The sequence below is a fragment of the Suncus etruscus genome, chromosome 12 (genome assembly GCF_024139225.1).
Source record: "Suncus etruscus isolate mSunEtr1 chromosome 12, mSunEtr1.pri.cur, whole genome shotgun sequence".
Lineage (NCBI taxonomy): Eukaryota > Metazoa > Chordata > Mammalia > Eulipotyphla > Soricidae > Suncus > Suncus etruscus.
The window spans coordinates 88,853,020-88,879,565 of record NC_064859.1 but is presented as its reverse complement, the minus strand read 5'-3'; the positions used below and the strand labels follow the sequence as shown (position 1 = coordinate 88,879,565).

General features: G+C 43.7%; 1 protein-coding gene, 1 long non-coding RNA gene and 1 other non-coding gene across 3 annotated transcripts in view; 1 reads left to right on the top strand and 2 right to left on the bottom strand.

The window, feature by feature from the left end:
* The window catches only part of ATAD2B (ATPase family AAA domain containing 2B), a 150,623-nt gene that overhangs the window by 5,933 nt on the left and 118,144 nt on the right, over window positions 1-26,546 (top strand). The window contains exon 2 of the mRNA XM_049784505.1: window positions 23,315-23,466. Coding sequence (XP_049640462.1) covers window positions 23,315-23,466 — 152 coding nt within the window. The remainder of the gene's footprint in view (window positions 1-23,314; window positions 23,467-26,546) is intronic.
* On the bottom strand, window positions 557-26,546 carry LOC126024060 (uncharacterized). The gene is made up of 2 exons (XR_007500872.1): window positions 26,483-26,546; window positions 557-637 (listed from the first exon to the last, which is right to left on the bottom strand). It is a non-coding gene; the product is annotated as an uncharacterized LOC126024060 (long non-coding RNA).
* LOC126025251 (U6 spliceosomal RNA) lies at window positions 10,410-10,514 on the bottom strand. Its single transcript, XR_007501286.1, has one exon. It is a non-coding gene; the product is annotated as a U6 spliceosomal RNA (small nuclear RNA).

Genomic DNA, 26,546 nt, shown 5'->3' with positions numbered 1-26,546 from the left:
ATTTATTTATTTTTGGTTTTTGGGCCACACCAAGTGCTGTTCAAGGTTTTATGCCCGACTGTGCTTCTTTGAACCCAGGTCAGTCTCATACTATTATCTCTGTCCCCCTTGTATTAGTTTTTAGAGTTTTTTTTTTGTTTTTTGGTTTTTGGGCCACACCCGGTGATGCTCAGGGGTTACTCCTGGCTATGCGCTCAGAAGTCGCTCCTGGCTTGGGGGACCATATGGGACACCGGGGGATCGAACCGCGGTCCATCCAAGGCTAGCGCAGGCAAGGCAGGCACCTTACCTCTAGCGCCACTGCCCGGCCCCAATTTTTTTTTTTTTTTTTTTTTTTTGGTTTTTGGGCCACACCAGTTTGACACTCGGGTTACTCCTGGCTATGCGCTCAGAAATCGCTCCTGGCTTGGGGGGGACCATATGGGACGCCGGGGGATTGAACCGTGGTCTGTCCTACACTAGCACTTGCAAGGCAGACACCTTACCTCTAGTGCCACCTTCCCGGACCCTAAGATTTTTTTTTAAAGCAGTTTATTAATTGATTGGTTTTTGGGCTACACCTGGCGATGCTCAGGAGTTACTCCTGGCTCTCCGCTCAGAAATCTCTCCTGGCAGGCTCGGGGCACCACATGGGATGCTGGGATTTGAACCTCCGTCCTTCTGCATGCAAAGCAAATGCCCTACCTCCATGCTATCTATCTCTACGGCCCCCTTTAAAAAACTTTAAAAAGAATTTTTTTAGGTTGTAGTTTGAGGGTAGGATATACAGCTGTGGTAAAGCTCTGTCTTAAACTATTTCATAATAGTAGGCTCTACTCTCCATAAAGGCACATCCTCTATCTTATTTCCCCATAATTGTATACCCATGCTTGATGTAGTCTCTAACACGTAAAATGCTTAATAGCTGTTGAGTGAATAAATAGCATATGAAAAAGTCATTCTGTTTTCTGAAAATCATTACGATTGGATTTTGAGAAGAGGATTTAAAACCAAGTTATTATCTTCAGGATACAAGTATGCATAGAATGTATGAGACATTATTATTAATAATTTTACATTTTTGAGGGGTATGCCCACGGATATTTAAGGATTACTCCAGCTCTGCACTCAGGGTTTGGGTGGTGGCTATTACGGTATGCTGGGATTCGAACCTGGGTGAGCTGCTTGCAAGGCAAGCACAGTACCCACTGTACTATCACACAAGTTCTGTGAAATTTTTATTATTACTTTGGTTTTTGGGCCACACCTGATGGTGTTCAGGACTTACTCCTTGCACTGTACTCAGGAATCACACCTGGCAGGCTCAGTACCATATAGTATGCCAGGGATCAAACTCAAGTCAGTTGCATGCACTGTTAGTACCCTATCCACTGTACTATGTTTGTGGCCCCTGTAATGAGAAATTAGGAAAATAAGTCTGTTGAGGTAGAGGCCAATGAATGACAGATTTTAAGTGAAATAAGAATTCCAGGCCCTTCCTAGGAATATACCTAGGAACTTAAAAAAAGCAATACAAAAACCCCTTTTTCACCTGTATTCATTGCAGCGCTATTTACAATAGCCAGACTCTGGAAACAACCAAGATGCCCTTTAACAGATGAATGGCTAAAGAAACTGGTACATGTACACAATGGAATATTATGCAGCCATTAGGAGAGTTGGTCATGAAATTTTCCTATACATGGATGTACATGGAATCTATTATGCTGAGTGAAGCAAGTCAGAGGGAGAGAGACACACACAGAATAGTCTTACTCATCTATGGGTTTTAAGAAAAATAAAAGACATTTAAATAATTACCAGAGATCAGGACCAGAAGGACTGGCTCACCATATGAAGCTCACCACAAAGAGTGGTGAGTGCAGTTAGAGAAATAACTGCACTGAGGACTATCATAATAATGTCAATCAATATGCGAGGGAAGTAGAAAGCCTGTCTTGAATACAGGCGGGGACCAGGAGTGGGAGATGGGGGCATTGGTATGGGAATGTTGCACGGGTGAAGGAAGGTTTTCTTTTTTTTTTTTTTTTTTTGGTTTTTGGGCCACACCCGTTTGACGCTCAGGGGTTATTCCTGGCTATGCACTCAGAAATCGCCCCTGGCTTGGGGGGACCATATGGGACGCCGGGGGATCGAACCGCGGTCCGTCCTACGCTAGCGCTTGCAAGGCAGACACCTTACCTCTAGCGCCACCTTCCTGGCCCCGAAGGTTTTTTTTTTTTTTTTGGTTTTTGGGCCACACCCGGTGACGCTCAGGGGTTACTCCTGGCTATGCGCTCAGAAGTCGCTCCTGGCTTGGGGGACCATATGGGACGCCGGGGGATCGAACCACGGTCCGTCTCCTAGGCTAGCGCAGGTAAGGCAGGCACCTTACCTCCAGCGCCACCGCCCGGCCCAGAAGGTTTTCTTTTTATGATTGAAACCCAACTACAATCATGTTTGTAAATATGGTGTTTAAATAAAGATATTAAGAAAAAGAAAAGAATTCCAGGCCTCTATTCACCAAATATTCTGGTGTAAGTCTTTGATTTAGATTTCTTTTTTTTTTTTTTTTTTGTGGTTTTTGGGTCACACCCGGCAGTGCTCAGGGGTTACTCCTGGCTCCATGCTCAGAAATTGCTCCTGGCAGGCACGGGGGACCATATGGGACGCTGGGATTCGAACCGATGACCTCTTGCATGAAAGGCAAACGCCTTACCTCTATGCTATCTCTCCAGCCCCTGATTTAGATTTCTTTTTAAAAAAGAAATTGTGGGGTCGGTGAGGTGGCACTAGAGGTAAGGTGTCTGCCTTGCAGCGCAGCCAAGGAAGGACCGTGGTTCCATCCCCCGGCTTCGCATATGGTCTTCCCAAGCCAGGGGCAATTTCTGAGCCCTTAGCCAGGAGTAATGCCTGAGCATCAAACGGATGTGGCCGGAAAAAAAAAAAAAGCAAAAAAAAAAAATAAAAAAGAGAGATTGTGTAGCTGGGGAATTGACAATAGTACAGAGGTTAAGGTACTTTCCTTAACCATTTTGTGGTTAGCTTGGTTGGATCCTCAGCTCTGCTTAGTTCCCTTCCCACTGTAGAGCCAGAGTTGCCCAAACCCCTTTCTCCAAAAGAGATTGTCTTGTTCACAGCTGTGGTTTGAATGCCTACAATAGTGTCTCTTCCAGACACTGTTCAGTAAATATTTTTTGAATGGATGAAGATATGCCTCATTTTTAGCTATTTTTATACTGACAGTCTTTACTTTTGATAATGCTTATTTGTTGTATTTTGGTCTTATGCATGTTTGGTGTGATAACAAAAAGAAGAGGAGTAAGGGTCAGATTCTTAGTATTGTAGATTGGGTGTTTGCCGTGTACGAGACTGACCCAGGTTCGATCCTTGGAATTTTTTGTGGTCCCCCAAACCCACTAGAGTAATCCCTGAGTGTAGATCCTGGAGTCAACCCTGAGCACTATTGGCTGTGGTTCCCTATCCCCCCCCCCAAAAAACAAAAGATATAGTTATCATATCATACTGGTGTTTAATACTTTCTCCAATCCTGTAATGCAGGTTATGGTAAGAAGTCAGGTATTACTGGAGAAACAACTGTGGAAGACAGTTGGCTTATAGAAGACTAAAATAAATAAAAAGTAGTAAAGGTAAATCTAGTATCATTTCTCTTTATCACTTCTCTTTGATATGGTTCAGTCAAGTAGCTTCTATCTGGAAAAGTGAGGAAGTATGTTTTGTTAGGAAATACTATACATACTGTATATTTTCCCCTTCTCCTCATACTCCTGATAGATTGTGTGTGTGTGTGTGTGTGTGTGTGTGTGTGTGTGTGTGTGTGTATAGTGGGGTTTTTTTTTGTTTGTTTTGTTTTGTTATTCCGGGTGCTACTCAGAGGTTACTCCTGACTACCCTAAGGAATTATTCCTGGCAGGTTTAGGGAACCAAATGGGATGTGAGGGATCAAACCTGTTGCAACTCTGTGCAAGGTAAATGCCTTACCTACTGTACTATCTCTGATCTTTTTGATAGATTTTTTTTTAACTAGACTCTGAAATTGCTTCTAGGAATGGTTGGAGAGTGGAAGTGGGATCAGTAGCCTTTAGGGATATGAAATATATGACAATGATTTTATTTTATTTTATTTTTTTTGTGGTTTTTGGGTCACACCCGGCAGTGCTCAGGGGTTATTTCTGGCTCTAGGCTCAGAAATTGCTCCTGGCAGGCACAGGGGACCATATGGGGCGCCGGGATTCGAACCGATGACCTCCTGCATGAAAGGCAAACGCCTTACCTCCATGCTATCTCTCCGGCCCCATGACAATGATTTTAATAATTGCTTTCTGAATTTAGGGAGTGAGTATAGGGAGAGGAACAGGCATATTTTATAGGATTTTACTAAAGAGAGAAATTTACACCACAAATTCACAAATTGTTGGATGATTTTTGCATTAAAAATTTAAAAGTTTAAAATTATTTTTTTGAATAACTGTGTCACAGGCTGTGTGTGGGGGATGCACCCATTTCTTTTCTCTAGTTACCCGGCTGTGCTACAGTGTTGTGGATTGAATTGGGTTTGGCTACATGCGAGGCAAGCACTTTAGTAGCTCCTGAAAGTTTTTTTTGTTTTTGTTTTTGTTTTTTTTTGTTTTTGTTTTTGTTTTTTGGGTCAGGGGTTACTCCTGGCTCCACGCTCAGAAATCCCTCCTGTCAGGCTCGAGGGACCATGGGATGCTGGGATTCGAACCAATGACCTTCTGCATGAAAGGCAAACACCTTACCTCCATGTTATCTCTCAGGCCCCAGCTCCTGAAAGTTTTAAATTAGAAATTTAAGTTCCTTAAATAAATGTTAAAAAAAGGTGGGGAGTGGAGCAATAGCACAGTGGTAGGGCATTTACCTTGCATGTGTCCAATCTGGGACAGGCCCGGGTTCGATTCCCAGCATCCCACATGGTTCCCCAATCCTGTCAGTAGTGGTTTCTGAGCACAACCAAGAGTAACCCCTGAGTGCAACTGGGTGTGGCTCAAAAACCTAAATAAATAAATATTAAAAAAAAGAAGTTTAGGTCCCTGGCAGTTTTAAATTAAAAATTTAGGCTTGGTGGGCCGGGCGGTGGCGCTGGAGGTAAGGTGCCTGCCTTGCCTGCGCTAGCCTAGGACGGACCGCGGTTCGATCCCCCGGCGTCCCATATGGTCCCCTAAGAAGCCAGGAGCAACTTCTGAGCGCATAGCCAGGAGTAACCCCTGAGCGTCACAGGGTGTGGCCCAAAAACCAAAAAAAAAAAAAAAAATTTAGGCTTGGAGCAATAATAAAGTGGGAATAGTACACTTGTCTTGACTGGATGAACCTGGGTTTAATCCCTAGCATACCATATGATCCTCAAGCAATGCTGGGTACAGCTCGCGCACGCGCGCACACACACACCCACACACACACACACACACACACACACACACACACACAAATAAAAATTAGCATATTTAGTTTTTATTGTTCATCTTCCAGCATTAGGTGAATAAATTATAGGAAAGTGATAGTTGTCAAAGGTCACACAATTATTTAGAAACTGTAGTTTCTAAATTGAAAATGGAAATTTCTTTAATTTTTTTTAAGTCAAGTAACTCATTAGCTAGGCATTTAAGATGAAGGGGTACCCAAGACCTTTTGACCTCAGCTCTTTGGGGGAAATATATATGTATATATATATATATTTAATTTAAAAATTATGAAATAGGGTCAGAGATTGTGATGTGGGTGATTTTGGCAAAGTAGAAAGCATGGGAGGAAGAGTGCTTCCACATTTTCTGCTTGATCCACCTCAGCCACCCCTGGGGAAGAAAGTCTGGTATGGGTTAGGAATAGTCAAGAGACTCTAGCACACAGATGCTAGTGTCCTATTATCCCACAGCCAGTATCACGCTGTGCCGGAATCGCATTTGTTGTGCTTGGCATGGGAACTGGTCCCTGCCACCCAAGGTCCTGGTGAACTGTGGACTCAGGCCGGAGTGAGTTCTTTGTAGGAAAAGGAAAATCAGTGTAACCTCTGTGCAGATGTCCTAGAAACAGTGCCTAGAAACATGGGCTGGGAGATTGTACAGTGGATACGGCATTTGCCATGCACATTGCTGCCCCTGGTTCTGCACAGAGCAGAGTGAGTACTAGTGGGTGTGCTCCCCCCAAAATGTGAGGGGAGGAGATGGGGAGATGGTTAGGGTTAGCGTTGTGTTCAGGATGCAACATGAGTTTTTCTGGAGGAAAATTGCAGAGCATGATTTTTGGGAGATGGTTTCTTTTGATACAGTTTTAGCTCTTCTGACTCTGTGTTGGCTACGTGTTGGCGATCCACCTGGGTTGACCTCTTGCTATAGATAAATCCATGAGATCTAGATCTATCCTTCATATCATCTCCTACCCTTTCTATCATTTTCTCACTGTGATCTTTAGATTCTCCTGTATCTTCTTTTTCTGAATGGTCCACCTTTGTGTATGATGCCTCACTTAATGCATGTCAGGTAGTGTATCAGTTTCTCCACACCCACAATTGGGTGTGGCCCTAAGATCGAACAGACATGGGTTATGAGCTGGTAGTTTAATTCTAGTAAGCCAAACTAGTATCCTTATTTCAACTATATCAATTTTTAGGATAGAGATATAATATTTGTTTTTACTGCCTCACTGAATGATCTAGCAATCTCCTGAGGTAAATTTGATGATTAAATCACATTTGTTATTGCTATAGTATAAGACTAGCTTACCATTCACCTTCATGTCTATGGCATTTTTTAGTATATTGTGTCCTTTCATTTTACTTTTATTTCGAGGGGGGTATCCTCAGCTGGCAATACTCAGGGATTACCCCTCGCTCTGCACAGAAATTTCTCCTGGTGGTGCTCGGGGTCCGCATAGGGTCCCTGGGATAGAACTGGATACTCCTTACTTGCTGTACTGTCTGTCGCTCTGGCCCCTTTTCATTGTAAATGTTAATATTTCCAGTTAAAAATAAAACCAAGTGCTTGCGGGCCAGAGTGACAGTATAGCTGGGTACGTCCAATGAACAAAAATTTGAAGACATCTTTATCTCCTAGGAAGAAGACTTTTCAATTATAAAATTTTTGTTGCATTTCAGGCTACATCCTGGCTTGTAGTAGCATGAGTCAGGAGACCATGCAGGATGCCGGGGATCAAACCCAGGTTAGCCATGTGCAAGACAAGCACCTTTACCTACTCTACTATTGCTACAGCCCTATAATAGATTTTTTTTCCCCCAAACCCAGTGGAATTTAGAGATTACTCCTGGCTCCGCGCTCAGAAATTACTCCTGGCAGGCTTGGGGGACCATATGGGATACCTGGATTGAACCTGGGTTGGCTGCGTGCAAGGCAAAAGCCCATGGGGCCAGAGCTACAGTGTAGCAGTAGTGTGTGCCTTCCACACAGCTGACCCAGTATGGACCTGGTCAGATCCCCAATGTCCCATTTGGTCTCCCAAGCCAGGAGTTACCCCTGATCGTCACTGGGTATGGTCCAGAAAACAAAACAAAGCCAAACAAACAAAAAAACCAAGCAAAAGCCCTACCATATGTTATCACTCTGGCCTCTACTTATAATAGATTTATTTTTTTTTAATTTTGGGCCACACCCAGTGACACTCAACTCCTGGCATTGCGCTTAGAAATCACTCCTGGCTTGGGGCTATATGGGATGGGGGGGTGGGAGTGGGGGGTGGGGGTGGGGGTGGGTGGGAATCTAACCGTGGTCCCAAATGCCCAGCACTTTTTATTGTGTTTGGTTTTTTTTTGGCCACACCCGGTGACACTCAGATTATTCCTGGCATTGCGCTCAGAAATCACTCCTGACTTGGTGGGCCATATGGGACGCTGGGGGATCAAACCGAGGTCTCAGCTGCGTGCAAGGCAAATGCTCTACTGCTCCAGCCCCCAAAATTATATATTTCTGTGTCTATATTATTTCATGATTGGTTGAAGTTTTCTTTATTTTTAGTTTTGGGCCACATCCAGCGGCGCTCAGGAATTACTCCTGGTTCTGCGCTCAGAAGTCGTTCCTGGCAGGCTCGGGGGAACCCTAAGGGATATGCTGGGGATTGAACCCAGGTTGGCTGCATGCAAGTGCAAGGCTAAAACGCCCCACCGATGTCCTATTGCTCTGGCCCCTTTTTAGAAGTATTAAATCAGTAGTAAGTCATTGCTCTTGGGAGATATTGGAAGAAAATGTAGAACATTTTAGTACCTGAAGTTTTAGTTTATAGAATTGTCTTGGCTCTAAGTAAACAAAACAGCAGTGTCACTTTTGTTTTGTTATAGTAATTGCTGCTTCTGTGCCTTTTTTTTTCCCCCACAAAGAGAAATTGCCTTTCTAAAAAGATTTTTTATGAAAACAGGAACACTTTGTTTTGTTTTGTTTTGTTTTGTTTTGTTTTGTTTTGTTTGTTGGACCAACTAGCAGTGCTCAGGGGCCTTTCCTAGCTCTGTATCCCCTAAACTCTACCACAGGACCTCAAATTCACTTGTGGCCCGCCCAAGGACATTTCTCTGTCCCGGAGGGCATTTTTGTGGCTGCTACCTGTTGGGCTTATCTGGCGACCTGGACTTGTCCCAGGTCCCATCACCGGGGCCTGTGTGGCCTTCCTATGACCCCTTCAAAAGTAGGCCCATGGTTCCCATTGAAATACTGGTAAGTTGCCTGGAGCGATGATAGCCTTGCACATGGCCAACCCGGACCCTGGTTCGATTCCTGGCATCCCAGGAATCAGTTGCCAGGAGCAATTCCTGAACTCAGAGCCAGGAGTAAACCCTGAGCTCTAGATCAGGTGTGGACCCCTCACCCTCCTAAAAAAGAAATACTGGTATGTTATGATTTAACCTTACTTGTTCTTCATTTGAAATTTTTATTTGTTCCCGTTTTGTTTTTAAAATTCAAAATAAGATATACACAGTGTGCATAGGAATTTTTTTTTTGGGGGGGGTGGGGGAACCACATTTGGAGGCGCTCAGGAGTTACTCCTGGCTCTGCACTCAGAAACCGCTCCTGGCTAGGGGGAACCATATGGGATACTGGGTATTGAAACAAGTTCCGTCCTGGGTCAGCCATGTGCTACTGCTCAGGCCCCAATAATTTTTTAAACTATAGTCCCCCAAGCCAGGAGCAATAGTTCAGGGGCCGGAGCGATTTGGGCATCTGCCTTGCACGTGTCCAACTCCGGATGGACCTGGTTCAATTACCAGCATCCATATGGTCCCCCGAGTCTGCCAGGGGCGATTTCTGACCGCAGAGCCAGGAGTAACCCCTGAGTGCCACTGGGTGTGGCCCCCCAAAAAATACCAAAAAACAAAAAACCTTAATTCATGGGTTACTCCTTTTTTTTTTTTTTTTTTGGTTTTTGGGCCACACCCGGCGGTGCTCAAGGGTTACTCCTGGCTGTCTGCTCAGAAATAGCTTCTGGCAGGCACGGGGGACCATATGGGACACTGGGATTCGAACCAACCACCTTTGGTCCTGGATCGGCTGCTTGCAAGGCAAACGCCGCTGTGCTATCTCTCCGGGCCCCCCATGGGTTACTCTTGTTGGTGACCGCTCAGAGGCCTATGTGGTGCCATGGATCAGACCTGAACCTCCTGCTGCAGAAACTGTGCTTCAGTGTTTTAAGGTGCTATATGCCTGGCTCAGGAGTATTTAAGAGAAAAAAAACTTCTAAAGGAAATTAGAAAAGATTGCATCCATCCCCTTTCAGATTTGGGCTTGGGGATAATGTTTCTTTTCTTTTCTTTCTTTTCTTTTCTTTTTTTTTTGGTGGTTTTTGGCTCACACCCGCCAGTGCTCAGGGGTTATTCCTGGCTCCAGGCTCAGAAATTAAGAAATTGCTCCTTGCAGGCATGGGGGACCATATGGGTTCCAACTGATGAACTCCTGCATGAAAGGCAAACGCCTTACCTCCATGCTATCTCTCCGGCCCCGGGATAATGTTTTAATGCCATTTTTCTTGTTAGTTGGAGGATAATTTTCTCATCGTTTTATTTTTTTTCTTTTTCCTCTTAGGGATGGTCTGGAGGAACAACTCCCCAGCAGTTCTGGTCAGGGTGGGGTAGGGTGTGCCCTTCTACTGATAATTTGCCCTAGCTGTAGTCTCATGATAACTTGGTGCTTGCTGTTGGTTTGGTGGTGCTCTTCTTCAGGTCATGCTTGTCCCAGAACTCAGGGTCTCCTGCATATCTCCTCAGCTTTCCAAGTTACTTTCTTTTTTTTTCTTTTTTTTGGGGGGGTTACACCTGGAAGCGCTCAGGGGTTACTCCTGGCTCCATGCTCAGAAATTGCTCCCGGCAGGCTCGGGGGACCATATGGGATGCCGGGATTCGAACCATTATCCCTCTGCGTCTAAGGCCCCCCCCAAGTTACTTTTTTCTTTTTCTTTTTTTAAATATGGAACGCTTCACGAATTTGCGTGTCATCCTTATGCAGGGGCCATGCTAATCTCTGTATCGGTCCAGTTTTAGTATATGTGTTGCCGGAAGCGAGCATCCAAGTTACTTTCTTAATTACTTTTTTTTGTGTGTGTGGTTTTGGGCCACACCCGGTGACGCTCAGGGGTTACTCCTGGCTATGCACTCAGAAATTGCTCCTGGCTTGGGGGACCATATGGGCCGGGGAATCCAACTGTGGTCTGTCCTAGGTTAGACATGCAAGGCAAACGCCTACTTGCTTACGCCACCACTCCGGCCCCTCTTATTTACATTTTAATTTTACTTCTTTTCTGACTCCTTTTGCTTATAAGAAACCAGGTCATTGTAGAAAGTCTTTGTGCCTAGAGAGATACTACAGCTGGTAGGACACCTGCCTTGCTCATGGCCGGCTTGGGTTCCATCCCCAGCATTTCGTATGGAACCAAGCATTACCAGAAATAATTCCTGAGGGCAGAGCCACAAGTAACCCCTGAGCTTTTTTTCACCTCCCCTTCAGAAGTCCCCTGACTTCGTAAATTTTTAGAAATATAATGGGGCTGGAGAGATAGCACAGCGGCGTTTGCCTTGCAAGCAGCCGATCCAGGACTTAAGGTGGTTGGTTCGAATCCCGGTGTCCCTGTGCCTGCCAGGAGCTGTTTCTGAGCAGATAGCCAGGTGTGGCCCCAAAACAAACAAACAAAAATATTTGATAATAAATTTTATTTATTTATTTAATTTGGGGTCACATGTGATGGTGCCAGGACTTACATCTGGTGGGACTTAGGGAGCCTGGGATGGAACCCAAGGTTGGTTATGTGCAAGGCAGGTACTCTACCTACTGTTTTATTGTTTTAGCCCTGTCCTTAAATATATATAAATGACATTTTTTTTTTTTTGGCCACACTCAGTGGTGCTCCTGGCTATGTGCTCAGAAATTGCTCCTGGCTTGGGGGACCATATGGGACGCTGGGGAATCAAACCATGGTCTGTCTTAGGTTAGCACATACAAGGCAAACACCCTACCACCTGAGTCACTGCTCTGGCCTCAAATTACTTTATTTAATGCCCACGTATCACGTAGTTGGCAGATGATCATAAAACATTTGTCTACAGAAAGTGGCAGTGAAATTAGTAAAATGAGAAAAGAGAAAAAAAGAACAATGACACAAAAATTTGTGAAAATTATATTACAAGGAGGCCATTAATTCATTGTTAGAAATTGACATAGTGGGGGCCGGAGAGATAGCATGGAGGTAAGGCATTTGCCTTCCATGCAGAAGGTCATTGGTTCGAATCCCAGCATCCCATATGGTCCCCCCCCTTCGTGCCTGCGAGGAGCGATTTCTGAGCATAGAGCCAGAAGTGACCCCTAGGTGCTGCCAGGTGTGACCCAAAAACAAACAAACAAAAAGAAATTGGCATAGTTGATAGTTGGAATTCTTGATCATAGAACATGTGTCTACAGGAAGTGGCTGTGAAATTATTAAAAAAGAATAAAAGATAAGAGTACAGTGACACAAAATTTGTAAGAATTATATCACAATGAGGTCATGAAGTCATTGTTAGAAGGTCTATTACTCTCACGTTGCTAATTGATTATCCTTTGACTTTTTGTTTTTGAACATTAGCTGACTTTAAATACTCCGGCATCTAAATTGGCATCCCTGTTTTTCTGAAGTGAATAACAGTACTAAAAAAATTGGAGGTGTAGTATGGCTGTGTTTGCAGCTGCACAGTCTAGGAATTTCAAGCATTATTGCTGAAACTGGCTTTTGGGGGGTATGTTTTCCACTGCTAGATCTTCTGGAAGTACAAGAAGGCGGGGGTATGGGTGTGGGGGTAAGGGAGGATGCCTGTACTCATTCCAAAAAAGTTGTGGTGAGATCAGCCCAAATACTGGCATACCTGGAGTTTTGGTCAGATTAACATCTCTGAAGAGAGCTGTAGATGAATGGTGAAGCAGGGTCATTGGCAAAGTGACAGTTGTGGGTGATGGGTGCAGCTGGTGTGACTTTGTGTGGTGTGCAGGGTGGGGACTTGGGCAATCCTCCTAAGATTGCCAGCTTTCAGTTTCGTGGCCTATGTACCCATAATTTTTCATGGATTGGTTTACATCTCTTTCAAGAATTGATTGATGGTTTTTTAATAAACCAAACTGCAGTAATTACCTGCACTTTCCCAGCACTCAGTTATTTCTCATGACTTACAGTCATTATTTCATAGAAGCTATGCTATCATTGATTACAGGGATCCCCTCATTTCTTCTGATTACCACTCAACAAATTTATCATTTAGAATTTTTTTTGGGAGGGGTAGGGTTTGGGCCACACTGCAGTGCACAGAGCTGTTTCTGATTGCTCAGGAGAGATTCCTGGAGATGTTGGGAGAACAGAAATGGTGCTGCATATTGGGGTCAGCTGAATAACAAGGCATGCAAACACCCTTAACCTCCTGTACCCTCTCTCTTGGCCTACCTCTCGTCCCTTTAGGATTTTTGTAATCAATATATAGTTTTTGAGCCACACCCGGCGGTGCTCAGGGGTTATTCCTGGCTGTCTGCTCAGAAATAGCTCCTGGCAGGCACGGGGGACCATATGGGACACTGGGATTCGAACCAACCACCTTTGGTCCTGGATCGGCTGCTTGCAAGGCAAACGCCGCTGTGCTATCTCTCCGGGCCCTGAATTTTACATTTAAAATTGTATTATTTCCTTGTTTTTACATTAATGTCCAAGTGCTAGGTTTTTGGAAAATTTCAAATCTAGACAGGAATCCCCCCAAGTAGAGTTGGGGGATTGGAGGTATGGCAATTAATAGTACAGAGGAATAGTACATGACCTTGCACGGGACTGATCTGGGTTTGGTTCTGCCAGGTGTAGACACTCCTTATGCCCTTAAAAGTCACTGAAGTGGGGAATGTCTGTCATCCAGCCTTTATCTTCTATAGCATTAGCACTAAGTACATTTATATTGTTGCTGAAATTGACCTCATTCTGAAATTAGTATGTTCCCATGAATATTCAGTTTGCCCCATTATCACATTATTACAATATATATTACCATTTCTGTTTCTGCCCTTTTTAAAATTTTTTAAATTATTTTTCTGGCCACACTTGGTGACGCTCAGGGGTTCCTTCTGGCTATGCGCTCAGAAAAAAATCTGCCCTGGGGGATCGAACTGCAGTCCATCCTAGGCTAGCACGTGCAAGGCAGACGCCTTACTGCTTCCACCACTGCTCCGGCCCTTGTTTCTGCCTTTTAACTTAATATTTTTGTTTGTTTGTCTTGGGCCACACCTGGTTGCTCTCAGGGTTACTCCTGGCTCTGTGCTCAGGAACCACTCCGAGCAGACTGGGGTCAGGGGACCAGATGGGATGTGTGATTAGAATGCTGATTGGCCTCATGCAAGGCAAATGCCCTATCTGCTGTACTATATCACTCTTTCTGCCTTTTTCATTTTCATTTTTTGGGGGGGCTATACCTGCTGGTGGTCTCTGGACTTTCTTCTGGCTCTGTGCTCGGGGCCTTTGGGGGAGGAGACCATACATGGTGCCAGGGATTTGATCTGGAGCTAGCCATATGTATGGCTAGTGCCTTATTTCTTGTACTTAATCTGAAAATTTATCTTTTAAAGCCCTCATCACCTTCTTTTTCTTTAAGTTTTGTTTTTTTGGGCCACACCTTTTCGATGCTCAGGGGTTACTCCTGGCTAAGCGGTCAGAAATTGCTCCTGGCTTGGGGGGGGGACCATATGGGACGCTGGGGGATCAAACCGCGGTCCTTTCCTTGGCTAGCGCTTGCAAGGCAGACACCTTACCTCTAGTGCCACCTCGCCGGCCCCTCTCATCATCTTTTTAAATGTCTTCCTTCATCTCTACTAGCAGTTGTTAGTTTTTGTTTTATACTTTCAGAGAACTATGTACTTCAGTAATGGCACTTGTTATAGTATGCTGTGTACTGTAATTGTGACTGTCAACCCAGTGGATTGTATTTTATATATACAGTAGGTGTTTTCAATAAATGTTTGCTAACTCGTTATTCTCTTATTCTGAAAGGCCTTTTCTTCTTCTGGACTTTTCTGTAATCAGTCTTGACACAGATTGCCAAATGACTCTGGGCAGATTGCATAATCTCTTTTAATATCTTTGTCCTGAAACTGGCAACGCCCATCTCGAAGGGTTAGGTTATAATTAACTAGTAAAGTGCTTTGAAGATGAAAAATTAAGGCTGAGCATTATGATCATCTATTAAAGATGAACTGTTAGCATCAGGTTTGTAGGTAAAAGCTTTCCCAAAGCTTGAAGTTAATTAAATGGTGTTTGAGTAATTAGTTTACTGGTTGTTTTATTTTTTAAAATCACTGTATTTTTGTTTTTTTTTTTTTTTTTTTTTTTTTTTTTTTTTTTTTGAGAGAAGACTCTCTCTTTATTGCTTTTGAAGTCACAGAACCAGGTTAAGATTGACATTCCCCCAGAAGTATGGTAGGGGGTTGTAGCGGGGAGTAGTAGGGAGTTGTAGGGGGGTTGTAGGGTTGTAGTGTTCAGGATTTAACCTGGGTCAGCCACATGTAAAGACAAGCACCCTACTTGCGGTCCTTGCTCTGCAGCTCCTCCCCTCTCCCTCCCTCTCCCGTCCTGGAGGTATATCACTTGGCTGTGTTCCTACTATATGCTGATGATTCTTTTTTTTTGTGGGGTTTTTTTTTTTTTTGGGTCACACCCGTCTGTGCTCAGGGGTTCCTCCTGGCTCTATGCTCAGAAGTTGCTCCTGGCAGGCTCAGGGGACCATATGGGATGCCCAGATTCGAAACACCGACCTTCTTCATGCAAGGCAAATGCTTTACCTCCATGCTATCTCTCCGGCCCCCTGCTGATGATTCTTAGGGAATCTTGTGGCTGTAGGGTTTAATCCTAAAACTCCTGCATACAAAGCATGTACTTTAGCCCTTTGTAGCAAGTTACTTTTGTTTAATAAAAGATCCTAGTGAAGGGGTGGAGAGATAACTCAGTGGAATGGAGCACTTTCTTTGCAGGATGCCAGGGTTCAATCCTTGGTACTTTATGGTCCCCTGAGTACCACAGGGTTTGCCTCTGAGCACTATTGGATATGGCCCCAAAACTACAGCAATAAATTTGAATGATTTCTGATTCTTGAGTAAATAAATGGTCACAGAGTGATTAGTAAAGCCTTAGTACTACCTATATGAGCCTTACAAAAGGGAGCCAGAGAAATAGTATAGGGATTGAACACTGAGACGATAGTACAAGGCAACTGCTTTGCATGCTCTTGACTTGGTTATTTCTATGGCACCATAGTCTGCTGACCACCACCAGGAGTGATCCTTGAGCATCAGTGGGTATGGGCCTCAAACTAAAAACAAACAACAATAAAAACTTGAACAAGTTTGTAAAATGGTATATGTTCTATAGTTAGCAAATTGTTCTATATTATTATTATTATTATTATTATTATTATTATTATTATTATTTGGTTTTATTGGGTCACACCCGGCAGTGCTCAGGGGTTACTTCTGGCTGTCTGCTCAGAAATCGCTCCTGGCAGGTACAGGGGACCATATATGGGATGCAGGGACTTGAACCAATGACCTTCTGCATGAAAGGTAAACACCTTACCTCCATGCTATCTCTCCCCCCACCCCCTTTTTGGGTCACACCCGGCAATGCTCAGGGGTTACTCCTGGTTCCATGCTCAGAAATCACTCCTGCAGGCTTGGGGACCATATGGGATGCCGGGATTCGAACCACCGACCTTCTGCATGAAAGGCAAATGCCCTGGCCCAAATTGTTCTATATTATTAACATAAACACTTAAAAGTTATATAGTAGAAATCCTTGGAACTCACTTTTTCTCAGTTATTTGATCATGAGCTTTCTCTATCCCTTGAAACTCCTCTCCCCAAAACCTCCAAATAACTAGTAATGATTTATTTGAAAATAGAAGACCCGAGAGATTACTCACTTTTTTTTTTCTTTTGGTTTTTGGGCCACACCCGGTGGTGCTCAGGGGTGACTCCTGGCTGTCTGCTCAGAAATAGCCCCTGGCAGGCACGGGGGACCATATGGGACACTGGGTTTCGAACCAACCACCTTTGGTCCTGGATCGGCTGCTTGCAAGGCAAACGCCACTGTGCTATCTCTCCGGGCCCGAGATTACTCACTTTTATACAGGATTCTGGTTTGATCCTGGTCATGGTTTCCTTGAGCACTACTCACTGCTGGTAGTGACTTCTATGCAACAAGTCAGTAGTAGTCCCTGGAACACCACCAAATGTGGCTCAAAAATAAAAACGAGGGGGGCCGGAGAGATAGCATAGAGGTAGGGCATTTGCCTTGCATGCAGGACAGTGGTTCGAATTCTGGCATCTCATATGGTCCCCCAAGCCTGCCAGGAGTGATTTCCGAGTGTAGAGCCAGGAGGAACCCCTGAGCGCTGCGAGTGTGACCCAAAAAACCAAAACCAAAAAGGAAAAAAATTTGGAGGACCAGGGATAGTAAGACACAGGCCCTGTATGCAGCTGACCTGATTCATTCTCCAGCTCTGCATATGGATCCCAAGCACTATCAACAAAGAACACTGAGCTAACCCATTACTGAATGTGGCCCACTATCCAAAAGTAAATAAATTTAAAAATAAAACTCTTGGGGGGGGGATCTTGCTTTTTGTTGGCTTATTTTTCTATGAATTTATAAAGGGATTAAAAAATAAAAGAGCTGGGCCTGAAACAATAGCACAGTGGGTAGGGCCTTTGCTTTGCACGCAGCTGACCCAGGTTCGATACCAGGCATCCCATGTGGTTTTCCCTACACCTGACGGGTAATTTCTAAGCACAGAGCCCTGAGGACCACCAGGCATGACCCAACATGTGCTTTGTATGTGGAAGCCCCAGGTTCAATCCTAGACACTATGGCCCCTGGAGCACTGTTGATCAGTGACCCCCCAAACACTGCTAGGTTTGGTCCAAGTGTCATCCCCCCCCCCCCCAAAAGGCTTTTTTTTTCTTTTTGGGCCATACCTGGTGACGCTCAAGTTACTCCTGGCTATGTGCTCAGAAATTGCTCCTGGCTTGGGGCACCATATGGGACACCAGGGGATCGAACCGTTGTCTGTCCTAGGTTAGCACATGCAAGGCAAACGTCTTACTGCATGCGCCACTGCTCTGGACCCCCAAAGGCCTTTTTTTAGTTGCTTTTAATGGTTTGTGGGTCACATTTGGTGGTGCCCAGGGCTTTCTCTTGGGTCTGTGCTCAGGAATCTCTCCTGGTTGGGCTTGGAGAGGACCATATAAAGATCAAACCCAGATTGATGGTCTGCAAGGCAGGTGTACTGCCCATTGTACGATCATTCTGGCCCCATATGTTTATATTTAAGAAAACATTTTATTTATTTATTTTTTTGGTTTTTGGGCCACACCCGGCGTTGCTCAGGGGTTACTCCTGGCTATCTGCTCAGAAATAGCCCCTGGCAGGCACGGGGGACCATACGGGACACCGGGATTCGAACCAACCACCTTTGATCCTGGATCGGCTGCTTGCAAGGCAAACGCCACTGTGCTATCTCTCCGGGCCCAAACATTTTTTTCTTTTTTTGGTTTTTGGGCCACACCCGGCAGTACTCAGGGGTTACTCCTGGCTGTCTGCTCAGAAATAGCTCCTGCAGGCACGGGGGACCATATGGAACACCGGGATTCGAACCAACCACCTTTGGTCCTGGATCGGCTGCTTGCAAGGCAAACGCCGCTGTGCTATCTCTCCGGGCCACATTTTCTTTTTTTATTTTCGGATATAGCCACTATACATGGGGATGTTTACCACCAGCTTGATGTTAAGGAGTCATGAACGGGGATGCTCAGGGAACCACATGGTACAGGGGATTGAACTCATATGAAGTATGCTGCTCTAACCCTTTGAGCATATTGACATAACGTATTTGCCAGCGTATAAGACGACTCCCTAATTTTGCAGTTAAAACATAGGTTTAGGCCTATATTCACTGTATCAGACAGAACCTTCCTGTGCTGCAACTGTATGTACCACAGTGAGCCAATCACAACAAGCAAAGGGTTCAGAGTTTATACTGTAATATACGTCCTCTCTGACTCTGGCCCATCTGAGCAGGCTTTTAACAGTGTAGATTTGGGTCCAGAACATTGTCTAATTTGCATGCATAAAAAGCCTGCTTGGATTGGCTGAGTAAGAGAGGTGGTCCGAGCAGAGCAGCCTTGCAGTGATTGGTGCAGGATCGAGTTGGAAAATTTGTTTTGTGGCAATATTCAGACAATTTTCATTTAGTGGCCTATTGAAACATTTTTCGGGATATACTCGGCATATAAGATGACCCCGGATTTTCGGTTGACTTTTTTTTTTTGTTTCAAAAGTCGTCTTATATGCCGGAAAATATGGTATTTGAAGTGAATAAAATCAGGTGGTAACATGTACACAACTGAGTTGTGGCTGGAGTGGGTAAAGATCTAATTTAGCTTTTTTGGGTGAGATTTTTGTTGTTGTTGTTGTTGTTGTTGTTGTTGTTTTGGCCACACCGTTTGATACTGAGGGGTTACTCCTGGCTATGTGCTCAGAAATCGCCCCTGGCCTGGGGGACCTTATGGGACACCAGGGGATCGTACAAAGCCTTACCTCTAGCGCCACCTCTCCGGCCCCTTTGGATGAGATTTTATGTAGGAAATGGAGTTTGAATAGTGACCAGTAGATTTTAGTTAGAAGGATTAATGCTGGCCTGACGTTTCTAAATTGATAATTTTTATAGAGATGAGTTTTTATATGAACAGATATGCCTTAACTTAGGACACATGGCATCACTTCAGTGACTACTGTTGGATAGCCTGTATAATGCTCAACCCCTAATGGGCACTTTCCAAATCCTGCTGTGTACAAAATCACTAGGGGTTCTTGTCAAAATAGCTTCTGACTGGCTAGAGCACATTTGAAGTGTTAAATGTAGCAGGTAGTCAACTTTCAGATGAATAATAATTGGTGTAGATGACCTTTCAGGCACACTTTGTTCTTTGTATTTTATAAATGTCAGAGGGTGAAGTATCTGAGGTAGTATAAATTAAAGTACATTAGCAATGAAAGATCTTAAATTTGAGTTTTTATTTTAATTTATTATTTGGGGGAGGACATACTTGCTTAGGTGCAGTCCTGGAGAACTATGCAGAACTGGATGTTGAACCCAGGACTCCACTGTCCAAAGTATGTGCTTCAGCCCTTCAGTCTCCCATCACCCAAGTTTTGCCAGTTAACCTTTCTCTCTCTCTCTCTCTCTCTCGTCTCTCACTCACCATCTCCTCTCCTCCTCTCTCTCTCTCGCTAACTCTCTCTTCTCTCTCTCTCATCTTCTCTCTCTCTCTCTCTCCTCCCTCCCTCTCTCCCTCTCCCTCTCCCTCTCCTCCCTCCCTCCCTCCCTCCCTCCCTCCCTCCCTCCCTCCCTCCCTCCCTCCCTCCCTCCCTCCCCCCTCCCTTCCTTCCTTCCTTCCCTTCCTTCCTTCCTTCCTTCCTTCCTTCCTTCTTCCTTCCTTCCTTCCTTCCTTCCTTCCTTCCTCTCTCTCTTTCCTCTCCCTCCCTCCCCTCCTCTCCCCTCTCCCCTCCCCTCCCCCTCCCCTCCCTCCCTCCCCCCCCCCCCAGGATGGGAATTGGGGAATACCAGATCTGGGGAAGTGAAAATAGTCAGATTTTTGGGTGTTGTCTCTAGCAATGCCACTGTCTGGCAAGACTTGTTCCGGCTTTGCTGGCCTTATGGTTCACTGATCTGTCTTTGGCTATATGATGCTGCTTGGTGGGCCCAGTGATGTTGGGAGCCATCTGAGCCACATTTGGTCGTTTTATTAAGGTAATAAAATGCCTTCACATGCAAAGCACTCCAGCCCTTTGAACTATTTCTCTCATCCCCACAGTACAATATTTAAGAGTACTCGGTTGTTGTATACAGTAAGCATCTTTGCTTCTACTTTGTGAAATACTGTTATGTGATTGAGTTGTATTTCGTTTTTGTGGTGTTGGGGATTAAGCTTGCATTCCACAGGCAATGCAAGTGTTAATACTGCTGAGCTACATCCCTGGATTGGATCGTATGATAAGTGTTTTTATTTCTCCTCTGCTGAGGATAGTTTGGAAGTAGCAACTAGCTTTTCTTGAGAACTTTAATAAGTGGTATGTTACACAACTAAACATATTTATTATCCTTAATTATAGATGCTCTGATGTTTGAATTTCTAATTGTTTTTCCCTTTGTGCCTTTTAATTCCAGTGTAGTCATATGACTTTAAAACTCCTGCTAAATTTTTAGGCGTTACAGCACAAAAATTAGAAGTTGGTCTTTATGTGAAAAATGTTAATAAGTGAATTTATCTCTAAAGGTTACATTTGGAAAAAAACCCAGAGATTACATTTGAATTCCTCTTATTATGCATTATATTTGTTTGCAAGGCTACATGTTGACTGTTTGGTCATATAGTTGTTTTTAGCAAAACACAATACGAAGGGTGCATTTATGAAATAAAATAACGATTAAAATATTTCTTTGGGGGTTTGGAGAGATAGCATAGTGGTAGGGCGTTTGCCTTGCATGCGTCCCACCCAAGACCAACAGTGCTTTGAATCCTAGTATCCATATGGTCCCTCATGCCTGCCAGGAGTGATTTCTGAGTGAGCCAGGAGTAATCCCTGAGCGCTGTTGGGTGTAACCCAAAAACCAAAAAAAAGTTTTTTTTTTCTTTTGGACTTTTAAGCATGTGCTCAGAGGGCCCTCCTAGCAGTATTTTTACCAATTGGACTAGTGGTTTAGGGGGTTTTTCGGAGCACCCTTGCCATAGGTATACTCCGTAATGCTTGGGAGGGCCATCTGATATTAGGCATTCCAACTCCTGTATTATCTCCCTGACCATTTTTTTCTGAGGGGGGGGGTGTCACATTCGTTGACCCTCAGGGTTACTCCTGGCTATGCACTCAGAAATTGCTAATGGTTTTGGGGGTGACCATATGGGATGGGGGGGGGGGTTGAACCCAGGTCCATCCTAGGGTAGTGCTTGCAAGGTAAATACCTTACCTCTATCGCCACCACTCCAACCCCCTCCCTGACCTTTTTTATTAAAAAATCAAAACATCCTCCTTCCTTTCCTTTTGTTATTTGCTGCAGTATTGGGGTTACACTTGTATCTGAGAATTGAACACTTGGCTAAGGAACTCACACGTATGGTTTTGTACATGGTTATACTTGTGTCAGAGAATGTACCACATTGGTACAATGTGCCACTAGCTGTATGGAGCGTCAGGGATTCAATTCTTGGCTTTAACTATGTGAAGTAGTATTTTCTGGTCTGCAGTAAATTTTTAACATTAACTGTTATTCATTTATGTTAATTATTACACTTGAAAAATTTATCACAGTGTAAGTGAAATATGAAGTTAAAATATGAAGTGTGTTTTGGCGACTACGAAGGGGATAGGGAAAGTTTTTTTTTTTGGGTCACACCCAGTGGCACTCAGATTACTCCTGGCTCTGCACTAAGAAATCACTCCTGGCAAGCTTAGGGGACCATGTGGAATGATGGGGATTGAACCCAGATCCATTTCGGATTGGCAACTTGCAGAGCAAATGTCCTACAGCTGTGCTATTGCTCCGGCCCCTTAAAATGTGATCTTTTATGCCAAAGATTCTGAGCCACTGTCATTGCTTTCCTGAGGGCTCCACTCAGTACCACTGGTTCTGACTAATTTTTTTGAGAGGTATAAATAGGTGTGATTTTTGGGGGGAGACGAGTCATACCTGGTGGTGCTCAGGGCTTCTGGTTCTGTGCTCAGGGATCACTTGTGGTGCTTTGGACCATATTGGGTGCTGGGGATTCAACTCAGTCCAGCTGTTTACAAGGCAAGCGGCTTACCTGCATTACTATCACTTCTCCCATCTTTTCGAAGTTTTTTTTTTTTTTTTTTGGTTTTTGGGTCACACCCAGCAGTGCTCAGGGGCTACTTCCTGGCTCTATGCTCAGAAATCGCCCCCCGGCAGGCTCGGGGGACCATATGGAATGCTGGGATTTGAACCACCGTCCTTCTGCATGCAAAGCAAATGCCCTACCATTGTGCTATCTCTGGCCCCTCTTTTCGAAGATTTTGACAACTGTTTTGAGTGATAAAAGGTCCCACCTTTTAATTACTTCACATACATAAAAATTGCAAGAACAGGAGCTTAATACTTCTTTTAGTGAGCTTCCACTTTTAGAAATGATGCAGGTGATTATCATTATTATTGTTTTTGGTCACACCAAGAGTTTACTCTTTTTTTTTTGGGGTGGGGGGTTTGGGTCACACCCGGCAGTGCTCACAGTGGCTCAGGGGTTACTCCTGGCTGCATTTCTCAGAAATCGCTCCTGGCAGGCTCGGGAGACCATATGGGACGCAGGGATTTGAACCAATGACCTTCTGCATGAAAGGCAAATACCTTTATCTCCATGCTATCTCTCTGCCCCAAGAGTTTAACTCTTGACTTTTCTGTGCTCAGGGGTCACTTGTGGCAGGGATTGGGAGACCATACAGAGTGTTGGGGATCAAACACAGTTATCCAAATGCAAGACAAGCACCTTAACAGCTGTGCTATCCTTCTTAGTCCTGGTCTTTATAGTTGACACTTTTGATAAGTGTATGTGTGGCCGAGAGTTCTGGAATTGGAAGCTTGCAGTGAATGAAGTACAAATGCACATCCATATACTATTGATGAATATATTGCTGCTCTGTTTACTCTCTAAGTGCATGCAAATGTGACACATAGGATTTAGTAATATTTTCCCTCATTTAATATTGTATTATATTTTAATAATCAGAGACGCATGTATACTTTGTCTTTCAGAAAGCTGATGTTGATGGTAGTTTAAGTGATAGCCACGTGTCTCCGCCAGCCAAACGCACTTTGAAACAACCTGATTCTGTTTGCAAAGACAAATCAAAATCACGAAGTACAGGTCAGCGAGAGGAATGGAACATCTCGACTGGACAGACCAGGTAAGAAGTGAGAACTCATTGTTACTTTTTCTCAAAAACTATTTGGTGTGATTTGGGACTTTTGTAAAGCTACTACTGTGTTGGTTTACAACTTACAACTTTGTCTCACCCAAAACAGATCATTCCTGTCTTCTTTGTATCTGTTTACAACTTGTATTTACCCAAAACAGATGTTCCCATTTACCATCTTGTTTTACATTTCTCTAGCATCTTGGGCAGGACCTGGTTAAGGGATAGGCCTTTTAGCCCTTACTTCCCCACTTGGGGATGGTCTGCAGCTCTGGTTAGCTGTTCTTTTTCTCCCTGGATGAGGCAGAAAACTACCTGACCATGTAATTTTCACCCCCTCAGTCTGGTTTGCGTTATTTCCTGTGGCAACACCTGCGTCAGACCTTTTTCCCTGCGGTGGGATTATGGCATGAGGAGCTTTTACATCTGGCCTTCACACTAGTGTACAAAAATTTTATTATTAAAATTGTATGTATAAAAAAACTCATATTTTATATGACATTTTATTTTCTGTGTATATGCCATTAAACATTACTTTAAACAACAGTTTGGAATAAAAACTACTATTCATTTTATCATATCTTGAATATGATAAAATGAATAGTCCTGAAAACTTATGTAACATAGAATTTTATTTTATTTTTGGGACCACACTCGGTCCCACACCACACTATTCCTAATTATCATATCTTGAATATGATAAAATGAATAGTCCTGAAAACTTATGTAACATAGAATTTTATTTTTATTTTATTTTCTGTGTATATGCCATTAAACATTACTTTAAACACAGTTTGGAATAAAAACTACTATTCCTAATTATCTATCTTGAATATGATAAAATGAATAGTCCCTGAAAAACTTATGTAACATAGAAATTTTATTTTATTTTTGGGACCACACTCGGTCCCACACCACACTATTCCTAATTATCATATCTTGAATATGATAAAATGAATAGTCCTGAAAACTTATGTAACATAGAATTTTATTTTATTTTTGGGACCACACTCAGGGGTTACTCCCTGGCTATGTGCTCAGAAATCGCTCCTGGCTGGGGGACCAGCTGGGATGCCAGGGGATCAAACCTTGGTCTGTCCTGGGTCAACTGAGTGCAAGGCAAATGCCCTACTGTACTGCTGTGCCATTCCCTGGGCTCCTAGAATTTTATTTTTATTAGAAAATAAGTTGAATTCCCCTTCCGAAAAATTACTATGCAACTTGATTAATTTTTTTTCTTTCTTCTACCTTTGGGGGGGGGGGCGGTTTGGGCCACACCTGGCAATGCTCAGCAGGTTATTTCTGGCTTTGCACTCAGAATTCAACCTCCTGGCAGGCTCAGAGGGACCATATGGGATGCCAGGAACTGGGCCTGTCAACAGATTGGCTGCTGGCTATGCACTCAGTAATTGCTCCTGGCTAGGGGGACCATATGGGATGCTGGGGATCAAACCCTGGTCTGTCCTGTGTTGGGCTGTATGCAAGGCAAATGCTTACCACTGTGCTTTCATTCTGGCCCCAAAGTATAGTTTCTTTTTTTTGTTTTTGTTTTGTTTTATGGTTTTTGGGTCACATCAGGCAGCGCTCAGGGGTTTTACTCCCTGGCTCTACGCTCAGAAATTGCTCCTGGAAGGCTCAGAGGACCATATGGGAGGCATGGGATTTCGAACCCGAGTCCTTCTGCATAAAAGGCAAATGCCCTACCTCCATGCTATTTCTCCAGCATAATTTCATTTTTTTTGGGTTTGTTTTTTTTTTTTTGGTTTTATGGGCCACACCCAGCGTTGCTCAGTGGGTTACTCTGGCTGTTCTGCTCAAAAATAGCTCCTGCAGGCATGGGGGACCATATGGGACACCGGATTTGAACCATCTACTTTTGGTCCTGGATTGGCTGCTTGCAAAGGCAAACGCCAGCTGTGCTATCTCTCCGGGCCCTAAAGTATAATTTCTAATTAAACATTTTCATGTTTGTTTTTCTGTCAGGAAAACTTAATTTTCGTTATTTGCTTTCCAGAGTAAATGGCAATAATCTATAGAAATACAGCATATGCCTATACTTAAGAAAAAATCTTTTCAGGGGCCAGAGAGATTTAAATGGGCTGTAGCATGAAGGAGCCCTAAATTCTGTTCATGGTTCCCATGGTCCTTTGAGCTCCTAGTTTGGAATTGAGCCCACTTATCCATTCCTGAGTACCTTCCAGTTTTGCCCAAAGGTTCCCTTACCAAAATTAAAACAAAACAAAAATAAAGAAGAGAAAAAGAAAAAAAAAACTTTTAAACTTCAAACTCAGAATCTTTCATTTATTTTTTTTTCAAAGTCTTTGATGTAGTATTGATGTACTGACTGCAGGTAAAAGTGAAAGGGAAATCCTTTGGTTTTCTTTACTCTTTGAAGTATTTAAAAATATTTTGATTTTATATGTGTAGGTAAGTTCTGGTGCTTGGACTCCAATGAAAAACCATACTTGGGGGCCCAGAGAGATAGCTCAGCGGCGTTTGCCTTGCAAGCAGCCGATCCAGGACCAAAGGTGGTTGGTTCGAATCCCGGTGTCCCATATGGTCCCCTGTGCCTGCCCAGGAGCTATTTTCTGAGCAGACAAGCCAGGAGTAACCCCTGAGCAAGGCAGGTGTGGCCCAAAAACAAAAAAAACAAAAAAACAAAACAAAAAAAAAAAAAAAAAGAAAAAACATACTTGGGTTACAAAGGTTTTGACAAAATACCATTGTTCTAGTTTCCTAACAAGTTTGTTACTAATATAATGTCCCAGACATCATTTTATATTATTTTATTTATTTTGGCAATGCCAGGAATGAAATCCAGGACCTCATACATGCCAGCAAGTACTCAGTCACTAAACTACACCCCAAGTAACAGAGATACCACTTTAAGGAAAAACAGATTTTTTTTTTTTTTTTTTTGGGTCACACCCGGCTTTTCTCAGGGGTTACTCCTGGCTCTATGCTCAGAAATTGCTCCTGGCAGGCTCGGGGGAATCATATGGGACACCGGGATTTGAACCAATGACCTTCTGCATGAAAGGCAAACGCCTTACCTTCCATGCTATCTCTCC